The 18,509-nt window shown below is 38.5% G+C and overlaps 1 protein-coding gene across 1 annotated transcript in view; it reads right to left on the minus strand.

Annotated features, from left to right (window-relative positions):
- Window positions 1-18,509, minus strand: part of FBN1 (fibrillin 1) — a 252,580-nt gene that overhangs the window by 206,012 nt on the left and 28,059 nt on the right. Inside the window, exons 2-3 of the mRNA XM_067746257.1 lie at window positions 10,998-11,080; window positions 8,855-8,953 (exon numbers count right to left, since the gene is read on the minus strand). Of these exons, the coding sequence (XP_067602358.1) occupies window positions 8,855-8,953; window positions 10,998-11,080 (182 nt within the window). The remainder of the gene's footprint in view (window positions 1-8,854; window positions 8,954-10,997; window positions 11,081-18,509) is intronic.

Raw genomic sequence — 18,509 nt, forward strand, 5'->3', positions numbered from 1 at the left:
GCTTCAGTAATTCAGGCACTCTCAAAATCCCAGGCTGTTCCTTAGTCCTCTAGAAACAGTCAACTACCTTACTTGGAGAAGACGAAAGGCTTGATTGAATTAATCATTGTTGACACATCCCTATACGAGGAGGCCAGGATTGGGCATGGAAATTTGGCTCACTCTGCCCTGCCCTCCAAGCTGGGGGAGTAAATCCCTAGAGAAAAAGGCTCAACAATTTCACATCAGGGAACGAAAAGCCCTTCTTCTGTGTAAGAGCAGAAATCAGCTGCTTATGCTTGCTCTTATGCAAAGCCTTCTTGGAGCACAGGGTCCAAATCTTCTCCCAAGAGCAGAGAGGAGACTCCTCCCAGCAGCCACCTTCTTCAGTACCCCTTGTTAGGATGCTCAGTTCAGAATCCCAAAGAGGCTGCTGACTTCAGGAGAAGCGGCCATTTGCATCAAGTGCTACACAAATCTCAGCATGACAACAGGGAGAAGGAAGGAGCCAGAACCCAAGACTTACTATGCCCTCAGACAGTACTGAAAGCTAAGTCAGGTTGAAAGTGAGGCACCTTTTCGAGAACAGGTCACCTACTTCCTGAAACACCATCAAAGACTCCCTACGTCCGCTCTATTAAGAACCCCTCCATCTCACATGCAAAGCCCTCCCGTGAGCCTATCAGGGCTGCTTTGCCTGCTCCTAATACATTCTATGACTCAGTCCCCAATGTACTTTATCAGTCACTCACTCACTCAACAAATATTTCTGAGTGCCGTACCAAATGCCCGGCACTTTGTGCTAGTCTCTTCACGAATCTCCTCTTTAACCTGTCACCTTGTCCCTTTGCCCCAACCCCTAACATATAACACACACACAGTTCTCACCAAATACTGAAATCCTCCTACCTATCTCCTAGACCCACTGCAAACGTCTGTTCTTTCCTTTGATCTTTTCTGATTTCTGTTCTCTCCTCCCTCCCCCACTAGATACTAGCCCTCTTTGTTCTGACTCCAGAGTACTTAATAATTCTCTCTGGAAATATATGTTATATAATCAAACTTTTTTTTTAAGTTATTTCTCCTATCCCCAGCACATTTGTCTAAAGGCATCATGAGAGTGGGGAGTGGGAAGAATCATGATTATTAATTATATCCCCATAAGTGCTCAGAGCATCCCTTGCCTGTATACAGGTGCTGTATACAACTTTGCTAAATTAATTTCTGTTTACTTAATTCATGCTCCATGATAATGACACCAAAAGCTATGCTCAAACACTGAGACTGTGTAGTTGCCTAAGCACTTATACAGCACTCAATAGGTTGCTATTAAAAATATTTTTATCACAGGGCTTCCCTGGTGGTGCAGTGGTTGAGAGTCCACCTGCCGATGCAGCGGACGTGGGTTCGTGCCCCGGTCCGGGAAGATCCCACGTGCCACGGAGTGGCTGGGCCTGTGAGCCATGGCCACTGAGCCTGCGCCCAGAGCCTGTGCTCCGCAACGGGAGAGGCCACAACAGTGAGAGGCCCACGTACCGCAAAAAAAAAAAAAAAAAAAAAAAATATATATATATATATATTTATCTTTGTTTCCCCATATATAAAAGCAGAAATAACTCCTTTATTATAAAGCAGAAACTAACACACCATTGTAAAGCAATTATACTCCAATAAAGATGTAAAAAAAAAAAAATCAACCAACCCAGAAAACTGATTAAAACAGTTATTTTAGGCTCCTATGATTTCTATTAAAACGTCTCAGCCAAAATGCTTTTTTAACTAAAAAACTATTTACAAGTAAACAAAAGAAATGATTTGATGAAAAATTTGGATAATGTTCTAAGTAGGTCAGGAAAAGGTGTACAGTTGCTTTAAAATCTGAAGTTAAACTTAGCTTCATCCTATCTTAGCAAAACAGTGAGGGTTGGGAAAAGCACAGGAAATGATGTCATCTGTCAAGCAGCATAGGAACTCAACCCACAAACTGATTTCAATTAAAGTGGTTCATGCCAAGAGCTAATTTCCATTCCCACATGAGCAACAAAGCCATTTAGCTACTTTGAGATAAAAAAGCTAACAGTAGTTTAAATAGTGACTTTACATTATTTGTTCAAATTGAAAAAGAGAATGAATTCTTCTTTCTGGGAAGAATGGTAAGCTTACATTTAAATGTAATATCATAAAAACCTCCCTGATATGCTGTTACACTCTTTCCTACACTGTCTTTCAGGTGAACTTTTTCCAGCATAAACTATTCTTTCTCCTTTAGAAAATAAAAGCACTTGGTCAGACTTGTGAAACAGTAAGGCATGGTTAGTCCAGTGGTCGAAATAAACCAATGTACCATGTCTCCTTGGGCCAGAGGTGGAAAGCTCATCGACAGATAACAGCATCTTAATCTCCTGCTTTGCCACGAACATGTTTACCAAATTCGCATTCTTTGTGAGTCTTAGATCTGCAGGGGAAAGAGTATTTCCTTAAAGGTGGGAGTGATCACTCAGGATTTCTGTGGGGAAATAAAAGAACTAGATCTGTAGCTTCACTACACAGCAGAAACAGTTTAGAGAGTATATATATACACACTGGTTTTATTGTTGATTGAGTCCTGCCATTGATGCATATTCTAAATTTACTCTGATGTGACAAAGAATTCCAGATGTCTGGCAATTAGGAGACCATGTTCTGTGTCGCTAGAAAAAGCCAACTGAAAAAATAAGGGCTTCACTTGAACCCATATGATGCTCTAAATACTTCAAGTTACAATAGATTCCTAAACTCAATCTGTGTTAAGATTTTACCAGAAACTGAAAATACTAGGGGAGTTTAAGTGTCAGTGTACAGGTCTATGCTGCCACGTGCAGTTGGCCCTGAGGAGAACTTCCTCTCCAAGATGGGCAGACAGCCTCAAAGGGTTTCAAGGAAGGCTTAACATCCTAGAACTAACAGAAAATGTTGCCATTAACCTGTATCCACATAGAGTCCCAAACAAATTTTATGTTCATTCCAGAAGATGTCAGTCAGTCATTTCAATCATTCAACAAATATTTACTGAATGCCCTCCATTTGCCAGGTATCAGAAAGAGCAGAAGAAACTTTCTTTAGATTATAGCCCAGCACAAGTTAATTCTTAAAATAACCAACCAAAAGAGAGTGACGTAAACACGCTACTGGAACAAGAGAGATGCAGGGCTGGCACTTGGGTCTAAATACCTCTCAGGTAATGATTTTCTTTGGGATGCATTAGCTTGGGACTGATTCTAAAAACTTCCATTATCTTGGCAGGCACAAGGGGCAGAAAGAACACTGGGAGCAATTTGCAAATAAGTATCTGTATGGCAACATGTGATTTTAATGTAGGCACTAGGAAAAGTGCAAGGCAAATTAAACAGCTAGACTAACTTCTGGACTTGACACCTGAGACAACAGTCCATAGGGGCAACCAGAGTCACTGCAGGATAGAAATAATTTTCACTGGGAGAGATAACAGCAATGACATTTTCCTTAAGTGCATAAATAATCTATGGTGCCTTAGAAGAGCAACTTCACTAAAGTGTCTCAAAACAAAACAAAAAACCTAGCAGAGCTGCAAATGGTCCAGAGAAAGACAAGTTACATGATAGCAGTGATAAAGGCACTTCCATAGAGGGCTAACTAGAAAGCAAAGAGCTCATTCCTCTTCTTCCTGTTCATAGAAATCCCACACCACCCTGAAAAATCTTTCCAAGGTCACTTCTTCCAGACTAGCTACAGTACCACCTTCCCATCCTTTGAGTGTTCTTACACTTTCAGCATGTGTTTGCAGCACACTCACTCAAACTCACTAACACACTGCTCTACAATTGTTCCCCTGGCCTTCTTACACCCTTAGAGTTTGGATTCACGTTGGGAGTCCCAGCACCCCAAATTCTAACTAAACTGAAGTGAATTAAAAATGATAAAATTTTATCCAACTAAAAGGGGTTCCAAATTGTAAAGATGCCAATACTCACCAAACTGACACACAGGTTTAAAGCAATTCCTATCGAAATCCTAGAAAGATTTTTTTTGTAGATACAGACAAGGCAAAGGAACTAGAATCACAATTTTGAAAAAGAAGAATAAAGTGGGAGGAAATTAGTCTACTCAATTTTCAAAACTTACCACATTGCTGCAGTAATCAAGACTGTATCGTACAGGAGAAGGGACAGACAAATGGATCAACGGAATAGAACAGAGAACCCAGAAGTAGATCTACACAAATATGCCCAACTGATTTTTGACAAAAATGCAGAAGTAATTCAATGGACAAAGGATAGCCTTTTCAGAAATAAATGGTGTTGGAGCAATTAGACATCCACAGGTATCAACTACACCTAGACCTCAATCTCACACCTCATACAAAAAGTACCTCAACATGGATCACAGATGTAAATGTAAAACTCTGTAACTTTTAGAAAAAAGGGAGAAAATGTTCAGGATCTAGGGCTAGGCAAAGAGTTCCTGGACTTGAAACCAAAAGCGTGATTTTTTTCCATTAAAGGAAAAATTGATAAATTGGACTTAATTTTTAAAAGCTTTGCTCTGTTAGAAGATGAGAAGGCAAGCTACAGAGTGGGAGAAAATGTTTGCAAATCACATATCTGACAAAGAGCTAGTATTTAAATTATATAAACAGTAAAATAGTTAAGAATCCAATTAGGCAAAAGATGTGAAGAGACATTTCACTTAAGAAGATATATACAGGTGAAAAAATGGTACAGATGAACTGGTTTGCAGGGCAGAAATAGAGACACAGATGTAGAGAACAAACGTATGGACACCAAGGGGGGAAAGTGGCGGGAGGGGGGTGGTGGTGGGATGAATTGGGAGATTGGGATTGACATGTATACACTAATATGTATAAAATGGATAACTAATAAGAGCCTGCTGTATAAAAAAATAAAATAAAATTCGAAACAACAACAAAAAGAAGATATATACAGGTGACAAATAAACACAGGAAAAGATGTTAAACATCATAAGCCAGGAGAAAAATGCAAATTAAAACTACAATGATGTAATTACTATATATCTATCAGAATAGCTAAAATTTAAAATAGTGGCAACCCCAAAAGCTGGTAAAAATGCAGAGAAACTGGGTCATTCATGTACTGCTGGTGAGAATGTAAAATGGTACAGTCACTCCAAAAACAGCTGGCAGTTTCTAGAAAAGCTAAATATGCAACTACAGTACGACCCAGCAATTACAGTTCTGGACGTTTATCCCAGAGAAATAAAGACTTACATTCACACAAAGACCTGTACATAAATGCTCATAGCAGCTTTGTTTGAAAATCAAAAAAACTAGAAAGAACTCATATGTCTTTCAATGGGTGAGTGGCTAAACAAACTGTGTTACATCCATAGTGTGTAATACTACTCAGCAATAAAAGGGAACGAACTACTGATATATACAACAACAACAATAGGATGAATTTCCAGAGAATTATGCTGAGTGAAAAAAGCCAGTCCCAAAAGGTTACATACTGTGTGGTTCCATTTATACAACATTCTTGAAATGACAAAATTATAGAAATAGACAACAGGTTAGTGGTGGTCACGATTAAGGAGAAGTAGGAGGAAATGAATATGAGAGTAACATGAAGGATCTGGTGGTGATGGTAATGTTCTGTAGCTAGACTGTATCCGTGTCAATATCCTGGCTGTGATATTGCACGATAGTCTCACAAGATGTTAACATGGGGACAACTGGATAGAAGGTACCCAGGATCTCTACACAGTACTTCTTACGACTGAATGTGAATCTACAATTATCTCAAAATAATAAGTTTAATTTTTAAATCCTTTTTAAAAACATCAAGAATAAAACAGGATGAGCATAAAATTGATCTCCAAAGTCTAAAATGTGAAATTTAGGGAGCACCTTTTATAACAACATACTGTATATTATTTAAGAAGATAATCTATTGTATATTTCTATATATTTAAGGAGAGTTTGAGTGAATTCATGGATCACCAATGACAGGTCTTTATGAGAATTAGCGTTGCTCAGGATCTATCTCTGGCCTCAGAGACTGAGAGAGTAGAGAGCAGTCCTAATAGACCTGGAGTTAAAGCCTAGAAAACTCGCTCTGACCCTGCCTAGCCAATCCCGTTTTTGCCCTGGTGCCTCAATGACTGGCAGCAAGACTCCCGATAGGTTAAGGGAAGCCACGACTTCCCGGTGTCCAAAGGAATTGCTGGCTGGCAACTTGGACTTTCTGGAAATGCAATCTCTCATTCAGGCCACTAAGAGATCATTTCCTATTTTACAAGTCACAGGACACAAGTTGAAAATAACCTGAAAGAAAAACCCTCCTTTCATTCTTTGTATTTTCAAATGAGAAGGCTGTGGCCTCAGAGGTCCTACAACTTGCCCAGACCTCCTTGACTCCATCACATAACAAGTATAAAGTTTCTTATAGGAAATACTGATAAAATGATATTGACTCCCTCTTAGCAGAACCACAGGTAGTGAATGCAAACATTTCACTGAGGTGGATTATTCTTCTGTTAGCAGGGCAGTTAGCAAAGGGATCCATCCAAATGTGTCTACCACATCACGGGCAGGAAGTTCTATAGGACGGCAGAGCTGTTCCCTAGAACATCACTTAAAAAGATCAGAAATGAATTCTGAACATCCCCAGCTACCCTTCATTTAAAACATTCTGCCATCTTTAGTTGTGCAAGCTGTCTGGACATTATTAGTTCAGGTAGAGTCCAAGCCAACAATTTTAAAGGCTCCAAATGCCTGAAAAACCCTGATGAAACCATATATTCCCTCTCACACCACTCTCAACCACCAGCTACTTGGGGGCTTTGTCCAATGTCCAAGTACCGTAGATGAACCCAAACCATCTCAGAGAGCACCACCCACAGGTCTTGAACTTCAGCCTCTACCCTAACCTGGCCCACAAAACCATACCACTATATTCCTCCCACCTCACTGCTAGCTTAAAGTCTACTAGGACCACAGCTTTTCCCTCTGATCTTGTTAACATCCTTTCTCCACATCTCATGATTTTTACTTGATTAAATCATTAGCAGCTCACACTATCATTGAAGACCTTTCCAGCTGGATACCCGGTTTTGCCATCCGGCAATATTTTCTTCCCCCAGTGGAGTACAGTGTTGTTGGTTGGTTCAAGAACCAGTCTGAGAGATGGTTCTATTCCCAACTTGATATGTAGACTCCTTCCCCACCCTGAGGCTCTCACTCCTCAGAGGCAGCCTGGAGGTCATCCTGATGGAGATGGAGACATCCGACATGTTCCCCAAAGTGCTTCCAGCTGAGCTCTCTACCTCTTGATATTCCTCCAGCTCAAGTGCTCCTGATATGTAGAACTAACCTACCCTTGCTTGGAGGACACACATTGAAAACCAAGCTGAGATCAAGTAAGAACATGCTACACCCATTGCAATAAGTTAATGAGTCCCAGCCCAAGGGGGAGTTTCTATCTCAACCTACAACTGTCTGTATTTAGTGCTAGACTATCTCTGTTTGGTTTCCACCAGAAGCAAGTTTTGAGACAATAATTCAAATGTGAGTAGTTTATTTCAGAAGTAATTTCAGGAAACACTGGTAAGAGACTGGGAAAGTGAAAGAAAGCCTATAAAGTACATTATCAAGCCTATTCCTACTGTGGGCAACTAGGGCTCAATCCCACTAGGGAACTTCAGAAGACAGTGCATAACACACTTCGCAGTTATGCAAAAGGAGAGGCAAGGAAGCATGGGTACCTATCCAACACTCTCCGTTTGTCATTGGTTAAAAGGTGCTTCTAATTAATCCCCTCAGCCTTCCAGCTTGTCCTACATGCTCCGTGGCCAGAAAGATGTTACAGAGCTCCCAGGCAGAGTCACTTGTGTCACCCATGAATGCCAAGGTATGCGCGTGGGCACCAAGAGGGTCTGCTACCCTGCACTACTTGCCCCGTCCTGTTAATTGGTTCATGAGAGCCACGGTTAAATGTGAGGACTCTTAACAGGTAATGAATCTTGACCCCGCGGAAGTCTCTACTTGCAATCGATGAAAGAGAATGCGCTTATTCCACAATACTCTCCTTAAAACCTTGTCAAAACCAGAACACACTGTAAGAGGAGTGTATTTTCCCATCAGAAATGGGAAATGGAAAAGGAACCTAAAAGGTGATGATCAAGGTGTTGAGGGGCTATTTATATAGACATGAACTTCAACTTTTTTAACAACCAATGACTCACCTCCTTCCCAAGCCCTACATTTCCCCTAATTCACTGCTGAGCACCCTGCATTTCAAAACAAAAACCAATAGAACAAGCAAGCAAAGTCTCTGAATAATGAACAGAATGAACAAAGTGGTAAAATTCTGAAAGGGAAAATATGTTTGTGCTTCATGATAAATCATCCCCAATAAACTGCCATGATGACTCCTTCCATTTTCTTCTTGCAAAAGCAGGGGTCTCAAGTTGTAAAAAGTGTTTAATCAGATTCATATTTCAGTACCACAAGGAAGAATGCTTAGTTTTCTTGAGCCAAAAAATGTTCATTAAACAATCATTTCATTGAGCATCTTTTATGGTGTTTACACTAGAGATACAAAAATGAATAAGGTGACACCTACACAGAAGGAAGCCATAATCTTTATATTATTCACAGTAACTACTTCCCATAGGTAATTTCCCTATAAAAAGTGAAGAAGGGAAATGAGAGCCCAGATTGAGGAAAGCCATTCCAAGTATTTTGGGCAGAACAGAGAAGGCAGATGTTCTAGTGAAAAAAAATGTATTGCAGGCAAGAGAAAAGCCAAAAGCAAATTTAGGAGAAAATCGGGCATAACCACATAAAATAATATTATATATAATGACATGTTATACTCACTGGATCTGGAACCACAGGAAGGAGCTATCTGACCAGATGGGCAAGTGCACATATTTGGCCTAGAACAAAATCCATCCCCACAGGAATGCCGGCAAATGGCTGTGAACAAAACCAGAGGTCTGTTAGCACATGGCTTCAGAGCACGGTGATTTACAGGGCCCCAATCCTCCAGTGAGGAAACCTGGCCTATCAGGTTCCTTGTTAACTTTGCCATCATGACCTATGGGACCTTAGGCTTCAGATTCATTCATTTATAAAACAAATCTGTTGGACTAAATAAACTCTGGCTATAAGATTCTTATCCGTATCAGTGGTTCTCCATTCTCTCTTTGCTTATTCCACAGCTCTCAATCTGTCAAAAACCCAAGATATCCTATAAAGGGAAAATAAAATAAACAAAAATCCTGTGTGTGTGTGTGTGTGTGTGTGTGTGTGTGTGTGTGTACACACACACACACATACACACACATACACATTGTTTTTATGCTAAGTTTAAGATGTAATAATATAAAAATTATAGCAGTATTCTTGGGAGCCTATTTTATTATAAATGCTTAAAGTTTACTAATTTTTATAAAAATACTGTGCCCTGCTAAGACTACTTCCCTAGATAAGACCCTGCCAGTCGAGAACATATGATCTATGGAGGAACTTGTATCCTACATTTAGTCCTGTTGTGAATTACATCCAAAGTCTGAGAGAAGACGTGTGAATCCACTTTGGTAGTACTGATCCTACAGTCAGGAAGCCATTCATCTTTTAGAGAATTATTAACATTTTCACGCCACCCAGAAACTAATATCATACTTGTACCAAATGCTCTGCTATTGGACTAAAGAATAAGTTCAAATGGTAAATGATTTATATTTAACGGAAGACCAAGATTTGGTCACTACTTTTTATACTCATAAGGCTTGATCCTTTCCTTCAAACTCCTGAACAAACTTGCAAGGGCAAATGAAATGTACAAGGCCAAAAATAATACCCTTGATAGACAGTGCATTGAAACATCAGAAGAGCCTAGGATGGAGGTTGAAAACTATTAAGAAATAAGCTGTCAAAGGATCCTACAAACATTTATTTAATACCTGAAGTCAGCATTTCTCAGAGATTCTATAGAACACTAGGGAAAGGGTTTTGTTGTCAAGTTCATTTAGAAAACTCCAAATACCATTATATCCCTCTCTTAGTGAGTCAGGTTTGATCTTGAAGTAAACCACAATGTGCCAAATGAATAAATTGCTTTTAGTTAAAAGCAAGAATTGGGAAAGGGATTAACTTTTTCAGGTCACCAAGAGAATGCTGGTTGAAATAATCTCTTCTTCTCCACAGACCACTCTTGGCCAAATAAGAAGAGGGGGTGAAGTAACTCCTTAAGTGTCCTTTCAGCTCTAAATTTCCCATTATACAAATGGAGTTTTCTAAAAACAAAAATTATTTCACAGGTAGGATAACTGTAAAAGTTCATGGAGGACAGATGCCGTAACTAACTTGACTTAGTATCGCCATTAAATAGCACCTTGTCTTGCATGTAATTTGTCGCTCAACATTTGTGGGGTATGATGAGAATCTGGGGCTTTCCCACAGAAGCAGAGTCGGTAGAGGAATCTCTGGTACCATCTGAGTTCTTCCCCTAGTCTTTTCACTCATCCTCATATGATGCTCTATCTGCTTCCTCTCCCCTTTGTCTAAGAGTTAGGTCTGCTTTTAGCCTCGATCACCGAAATTCAACATACAAGGTTTGGGTGGGCTTGTGGGTGGCCAACACAGTTAGAAATTACAGTAAGGAAAGCAGAAATGATAAACTGTTTTTCAAAACTCCATCAAAGTGATTACATAGTCTATGCAGCCAGGCACAAGGTATGCCATGACATGAAACTTTGATCAAAGTATCCCTGTGGCTCTATTCCCTCTATCTCAGAAACATTCTAAAGGAAGTCATTGAGTTAAAGTATAACAGTGGTTTCACCAAGTTAATATATTTCCCAAGCTGGATTCAGAGAAAGTAGGAAAATCTTAGAGCTGGAAGGCTCTGCTATAGACATATTAATGGTATGCGGTTACAAAAGACCGAATACGAAGAATCACCATGCAACCAAAACAACAAAACAAGAACATGAAAAATGACAGACTATTTACTTACGGACAATACACTGATTTCCACCAGGTAAGGTCTTCCATCCAGGGCAACAGTAAGCATTGTAACGTGATCCACAGACATTAGGTCTGAAACAAAAACAAAAAAAATTCAATCACGAGAATTCCATACTTTAAAAAAAAAAAAAAGAATATATGACCAAATAAAAGGAAAAAATTCCTGAGTTATTAGAACAGTATGAATCTTTGCAGACAAGAAAAGTAAACTCATGGGACTCAATGCTGGCTTGGTAGTTTGGGACATTTTAACACAAGATACCAATACAGATATGCTTAATATCACCTATGCATACAGCACATCAGGAAAATAAAAACCACAGGAACAAAATGCAGTGCTTTCTATCATAATGCACAGATATAAAAAGTTATGGAGCCATATGAGACTAGTTTAAACAATAAATGTACCAATCTAGTTAAGAAAAGTCATCATAAAATCTACTGAATGTAAGGTTTTATATTTCTATTCATTGAAGTTGTGTATATTTTTTCCTATGGCCCAGCTACCCTGTAAAATGTGACCACATTCTTCCTTTCACCAGAATTACAGGAATGCACACCCTGACATTAGAAAAAAAAAAAAAGCCAAAACACGTAAATATTTCTTTAGCCAAAATTTGGAAACATAGTTCATACCAGCAGTTACAGGAAAATAAAGCCAATGTCACTCTGGCTTCCTTGTTTACAGTTCATCACATGTCTTGGAGCAAAGCCTCCATTCAGGATACATTCAGGATCCAAATGATCCTATTTAACAATTTAAGGGAGCAACTGGGTAAAGATCTAACAAATTTTACACTGGAAACTAAGGCAGAGGGTATAACACACAGAGACCCCAAAGAAACCATTCATTCATTTCATTTTGCCACGTCTGAGGGCCTAAACCTTGATGCCAGTTCCTCGAGTTCAGGGGCTGATAAGGCAGGTCAAAGGTTTTGCAATCAGTTTCACAAACTAGGAGCTATTCCAAGGCTTGCTGGTATAAATACTGCAGTCCCATAAGTATAAGCCTTTAAGAACAACTGCAGAGCTAAAATGCATACCTGTATATGCACAGAACCCTCCTGCATTTCCTCTGAACTCACTACTTTAACCAAATGCAGGATTGGGAAGTGAGGTAAAGTCTTTGCTCTGTCCTGTACTCTCTTTACAGCCCCAGAGAACCTGGAATACTCTGCAGGGAAAAATGTACACTTCAGACCAACTGATGCTGAGGTCAGAAAAAGAAATAGGAAGAAGGATGGAGGAGCCAGGGAGAGGGTCCCAAATCCATACCCAAAAGCCCACGGCTTCTCCAAGGCTAGACAGAAAATGATTGGATAGAGGCTTAATATGTGCATGACGTTAGGACCTCTCTGAGCCTTATTTTATTTCTCTACAACTGGGATAATGAAATGTCTGCCTTGTCCACATTGTGTGTGTGTGTGTGTGTGTGTGTATCAGATGAAATAATGAACATGAAAAGCTTACATATGAAAAGGACAATGAAAACACACAGCAGCATTGTGGTGGAATCATCTTCTGACCTAAATTAGCTACTCAGCCAAAGGAACCATAAGAGATTAAGGAAGAGAGAAAGACTTTATTAGGAATTCTAAGCCAAAGGCTCTCAATTCTTTTTCCCTCCTGTGACAAAGTACTGCCCCAAGCTTCAGTTCAGAGTGCCCAGAACTTCCTAGGGCTACTCAGAATCTTAGAAAGGGGAGTGAGAGGAAAAGATAGGGTAGAAGGCTGGGGCAGGAGGACACCCAAGCTTCGTAAAAGTTCCCTCAATCTAAAATGACAATCCAGGCCAAAGTCAACCACCTCAAACCTTCCCCACCAACAGCCCATTACAACAACTCCACTGGATTCAGTCCAACCCCAAATCAAACCCTGGAATAACTTCAGAGGATCCCTAAGCCTTTGTAGGGTGTCTGCTGTTGGAGTAACTATGTTTTTCAGACAAAAATCAGGATATATTGTCTGACAAGGAGTGTATTTATGGAGTAACAACACATATAACAGGGTAAAAAAGCTAAGAAAAAAAGAGTCCAGGATCAGTCCTAACAGTCCTGCAAAGCAAGATATTCAAAATATTTTCCAAGGTACATGAAAAATCACAATAATATAGACATTCTTTACTGTTTCCTCAAACTTTAGAATCAACCTACAGACAAAACATGAAAGATGTTACAATTTACAATGGTTACAAAACAAAACGTAAATATTTTAAACCTTTGTGTATCATAAATCAAGAAACGAGTTGGAAAGAAAGGTGTGGAGAGAAATAAAGCAATTGATCCAAGAAATAGAGGTTTAGATATATAATGTTTATAAGTACCAAATGATTATAGAATGGCTAAAAGTCATAATTATTTTAAAAATATGAAGAAGAAGAGAGAGTAAAAGGTATAGATCTAAGTGAGCTATGTCCCCATCTTTCATGGCAAGAAGCCAATAGGTACTATTTAAATCTAGACATAGAAGCACAAACACGGAACATGGTGTCATGGGGATAAATGTGAGAAGAACTAAAAACAGAAATGGTTAAAACTGGTTGCCTTAAGAGATGAGGATCTGGGGAAGTAGAGAGTTCTTTTGCTTTCTCAATTAATGCCCATCTATAACTGTTAATTTCTTAAACATGTGCTGTTATACTTTGATCATCATCCTTTATTTATTTATTTTTCTTTAATTTTATTTTACCAATTTTTTTATACGGGAGATCCTTATTAGTCATCAATTTTATACATATCAGTGTATACATGTCAATCCCAATCGCCCAATGCAGCACACCACCATTCCCACCCCACCGCGGTTTTCCCCCCTTGGTGTCCATACTTTTGTTCCCTACATCTGTGTCCCAATTTCTGCCCTGCAAACCGGTTCATCTGTACCATTTTTCTAGGTTCCACATGTATGTGTTAATATATGATATTCGTTTTTCTCTTTCTGACTTAACTTCACTCTGTATGACAGTCTCTAGATCCATCCACGTCTCTACAAATTACCAGATTTCATTCTTTTTTATGGCTGAGTAATATTCCATAGTATATATGTACCACATCTTCTTTATCCATTCGTCTGTCGGTAGCATTTAGGTTGCTTCCATGTCCTAGCTATTGTAAATAGTACTGCAATGAACATTCCGGTGGATGTGTCTTTTTGAACTATGGTTTTCTCTGGGTATATGCGAAGTACTGGGATTGCTGGGTAATATGCTAATTCTATTTTTAGTTTTTAATGGAACCTCCACACTGTTCTCCATAGTGGCTGTATCAATTTACATTCCCACCAACAGTGCAAGATGGTTCCCTTTTCTCCACACCCTGTCCAACATTTGTTGTTTTATAGATTTTCTGATGATGCCCATTCGGACTGGTATGAGGCGATACCTCATTGTAGTTTTGATTTGCATTTCTCTAATAATTAGTGATGTTGAGCAGCTTTTCATGTGCTTCTTGGCCATCTGTATCTCTTCTTTGGAGAAATGTCTATTTAGGTCTTCTGCCCAATTTTGGACAGGGTTGTTTGTTTTCTTAATACTGAGCTCCATGAGCTGTTTATATATTTTGGAGATTAATCCTTTGTCCGTTGATTCATTTGCAAATATTTTCTCCCATTCTGAGTGTTGTCTTTTCATCTTGTTTATGGTTTCCTTTGCTGTGCAAGAGCTCTGAAGTTTCATTAGGTCCCAATTGTTTATTTTTGTTTTTATTTCCATTACTCTAGGAGGTGGATCAAAAAGGATCTTGTTGTGATTTGTGTCAAAGAGCGTTCTTCCTATGTTTTCCTCTAAGAGTTTTACAGTGTCCGGTCTTACATTTATGTCTCAAATCCATCTTGAGTTTATTTTTGTGTATGGTGTTAGGGAGTGTTCTAATTTCATTCTTTTACATGTAGCTGTCCAGTGTTCCCAGCACCACTTATTGAAGAGACTGTCTTTTCTCCATTGTATATCCTTGCTTCCCTTGTCATAGATTAGTTGACCATAGGTCCGTGGGTTTATCTCTGGGCTTTCTATCTTGTTCCATTGATCTATGTTTCTGTTTTTGTGACAGTACCATATTGTCTTGATTACTGTAGTTTTGTAGTATAGTCTGAAGTCAGGGAGTCTGATTCCTCCAGCTCCGTTTTTTTCCCTCAAGACTACTTTGGCTATTCAGGGTCTTTTGTGTCTCCATACAAATTTTAAGATTTTTTGTTTTAGTTCCGTACAAAATGCCATTGGTAATTTGATAGGGATTGTGTTGAATCTGTACGTTGCTTTGGGTAGTACAGTCATTTTCACAATCTTTATTCCTCCAATCGAAGAACATGGTATATCTCTCCATCTGTTGGTATCATCTTTAATTTCTTTCATCAGTGTCTTATAGTTTTCTGCATAGAGGTCTTTTGTCTCCCTAGGTAGGTTTATTCCTAGGTATTTTATTCTTTTTGTTGCAATGGTAAGTAGGAGTGTTTCCTTAATTTCTCTTTCAGATTTTTCATCATTAGTGTATAGGAATGCAAGAGATTTCTGTGCATTAATTTTGTATCCTGCAACTTTACCAAATTCATAGATTAGCTCTAGTAGTTTTTTGGTGTCATCTTTAGGATTCTCTATGTATAGTATCATGTCACCTGCAAACAGTGACAGTGTTACTTATTTTCCAATTTGTATTCCCTTTGTTTCTTTTTCTTCTCTGATTGCCATAGCTAGGACTTCCAAAACTATGCTGAATAATAGTGGTGAGAGTGGACATCCTTGTCTCGTTCCTGATCTTAGTGGAAATGCTTTCAGTTTTTCACCATTGAGAATGATGTTTGCTGTGGGTTTGTCGTATATGGGCTTCATTATGTTGAGGTAGGTTCCCTCTATGCTTTCTGGAGAGTTTTTATCATAAATGAGTGTTGAATTTTGTCAAAAGCTTTTTCTGCATCTGTTGGGATGATCATATGGTTTTTATTCTTCAATCTGTTAATATGGTTTATCACATTGATTAACGTATATTGAAGAATCCTTGCATCCCTGGGATAAATCCCACTTGATCATGGTGTATGATCCTTTTAATGTGTTGTTGGATTCTGTTTGCTAGTATTTTGTTGAGGATTTTTGCGTCTATATTCATCAGTGATATTTGTCTGTAAGTTTCTTTCTTTGTAGTATCTTTGTCTGGTTTTGGTATCAGGGTGATGGTGGCCTCATAGAATGAGTTTGGGAGTGTTCCTTCCTCTGCAATTTTTTGGAAGAGTTTGAGAAGAGTGGGTGTTAGCTCTCCTCTAAATGTTTGATAGAATTCACCTGTGAAGCCAGCTGGTTCTGGACTTTTGTTTGTTGGAAGATTTTTAATCACAGTTTCAATTTCATTACTTGTGATTGGTCTGTTCATATTTTCAATTTCTTCCTGGTTCAGTCTTGGAAGGTTATACCTTTCTAAGAATCTGTCAATTTCTTCCAGGATGTCCATTTTATTGGCATAGAGTTGCTTGCAGTAGTCTCTTAGGATACTTGATATTTCTGCAGTGTCTGTTGTAACTTCTCCTTTTTCATTTCTAATTTTATTGATTTGAGTCCTCTCCCTCTTTTTGTTGATGAGTCTGGCTAATGGTTTATCAATTTTGTTTATCTTCTCAAAGAACCAGCTTTTTGTTTTATTGATCTTTGCTATTGTTTTCTTTGTTTCTATTTCATTTATTTCTGATCTGATCTTTATGATTTCTTTCCTTCTGCTAACTTTGGGTTTTGTTTGTTCTTCTTTCTCTAATTCCTTTAGGTGTAAGCTTAGATTGTTTATTTGAGATTTTTCTTGTTTCTTGTGGTAGGCTTGTATAGCTATAAACTTCCCTCTTAAAACTGCTTTTGCTGCATCCCATAGGTTTTGGATCATCATGTTTTCATTGTCATTTGTCTCTAGGTATCTTTTGATTTCCTCTTTGATTTCTTCAGTGATCTCTTGGTTATTTAGTAACGTATTGTTTAACCTCCATGTGTTTGTGTTTTTTACGTTTTTTTCCCCTGTAATTTATTTCTAATTTCATAGCATTGTGGTCAGAAAACATGCTTGATATGATTTCAATTTTCTTAAATATACTGTGGCTTGACTTGTGACCCAAGATATGATCTACCCTGGAGAATGTTCCATGCACACTTAAGAAGTGTAATCTGCTGTTTTTGGATGGAATGTCCTATAAATATCAATTAAATCTATCTGGTCTATTGTGTCATTTAAAGCTTCTGTTTCCTTATTAATTTTCATTTTGGATGATCTGTCCATTGGTGTAAGTGAGGTGTTAAAGTCCCCCACTATTATTGTGTTATTGTCGATTTCCTCTTTTACAGCTGTTAGCAGTTGCCTTATGTATTGAGGTACTCCTATGTTGGGTACATATATATTTATAATTGTTATATCATCTTCTTGGATTGATCCCTTGATCATTATGTAGTGTCCTTCCTTGTCTCTTGTAACAGTCTTTATTTTAAAGTCTATTTTATCTGATATCAGTATTGCTACTCCAGCTTTCCTTTGATTTCCATTTTCATGGAATATCTTTTTCCATCCCCTCACTTTCAGTACAAACGTGTCCCTAGGTCTGATGTGGGTCTCTTGTAGACAGCATATAGATGGGTCTTGTGTTTGTATCCACTCTGCAAGCCTGTGTCTTTTGGTTGGAGCATTTAATCCATTCATGTTTAAGGTAATTATCGATATGTATGTTCCAATGACCATTTTCTTAATTGTTTTGGGTTTATTTTTGTAGGTCCTTTTCTTCTCTTGTGTTTCCCACTTAGAGAAGTTCCTTTAGCATTTGTTGTAGAGCTGATTTGGTGGTGCTGAATTCTCTTAGCTTTTGCTTGTCTGGAAAGCTTTTGATTTCTCCATCGAATATGAATGAGATCCTTGCCGGGTAGAGTAATCTTGGTTGTAGGTTCTTCCCTTTCATCATTTTAAGTATATCATGCCACTCCCTTCTGGCTTGTAGAGTTTCTGCTGAGAAATCAGCTGTTAACCTTATGGGAGTTCCCTTGTATGTTATTTGTCATTTTTCCCTTACTTCTTTCAATAATTTTTCTTTGTCTTTAATTTTTGCCAGTTTGATTACTATGTGTCTCGGCATGTTTCTCCTTGGGTTTATCCTGTATGGGACTCTCTGCACTTCCTGGACTTTGGTGGCTATTTCCTTTCCCATGTTAGGGAAGTTTTTGACTATAATCTCTTCAAATATTTTCTTGGGTCCTTTCTCTCACTCTTCTCCTTCTGGGACCCCTATAACACACATGTTGTTGCATTTAATGTTGTCCCAGAGGTCTCTTGGGCTGTCTTCATTTCTTTTCATTCCTTTTTCTTTAGTTTGTTCCACAGCAGTGAATTCCACCATTCTGTCTTCCAGGTCACTTATCCATTTTTCTGCCTCAGTTATTCTGCTATTGATTCCTTGTAGTGTAGTTTTCATTTCAGTTATTGTATTGTTCATCTCTGTTTGTTTGTTCTTTAATTCTTCTAGGTCTCTGTTAAACATTTCTTGCATTTTCTCGATC

This window comes from Pseudorca crassidens, chromosome 1 (genome assembly GCF_039906515.1).
Source record: "Pseudorca crassidens isolate mPseCra1 chromosome 1, mPseCra1.hap1, whole genome shotgun sequence".
NCBI classification, from domain to species: Eukaryota; Metazoa; Chordata; class Mammalia; order Artiodactyla; family Delphinidae; genus Pseudorca; species Pseudorca crassidens.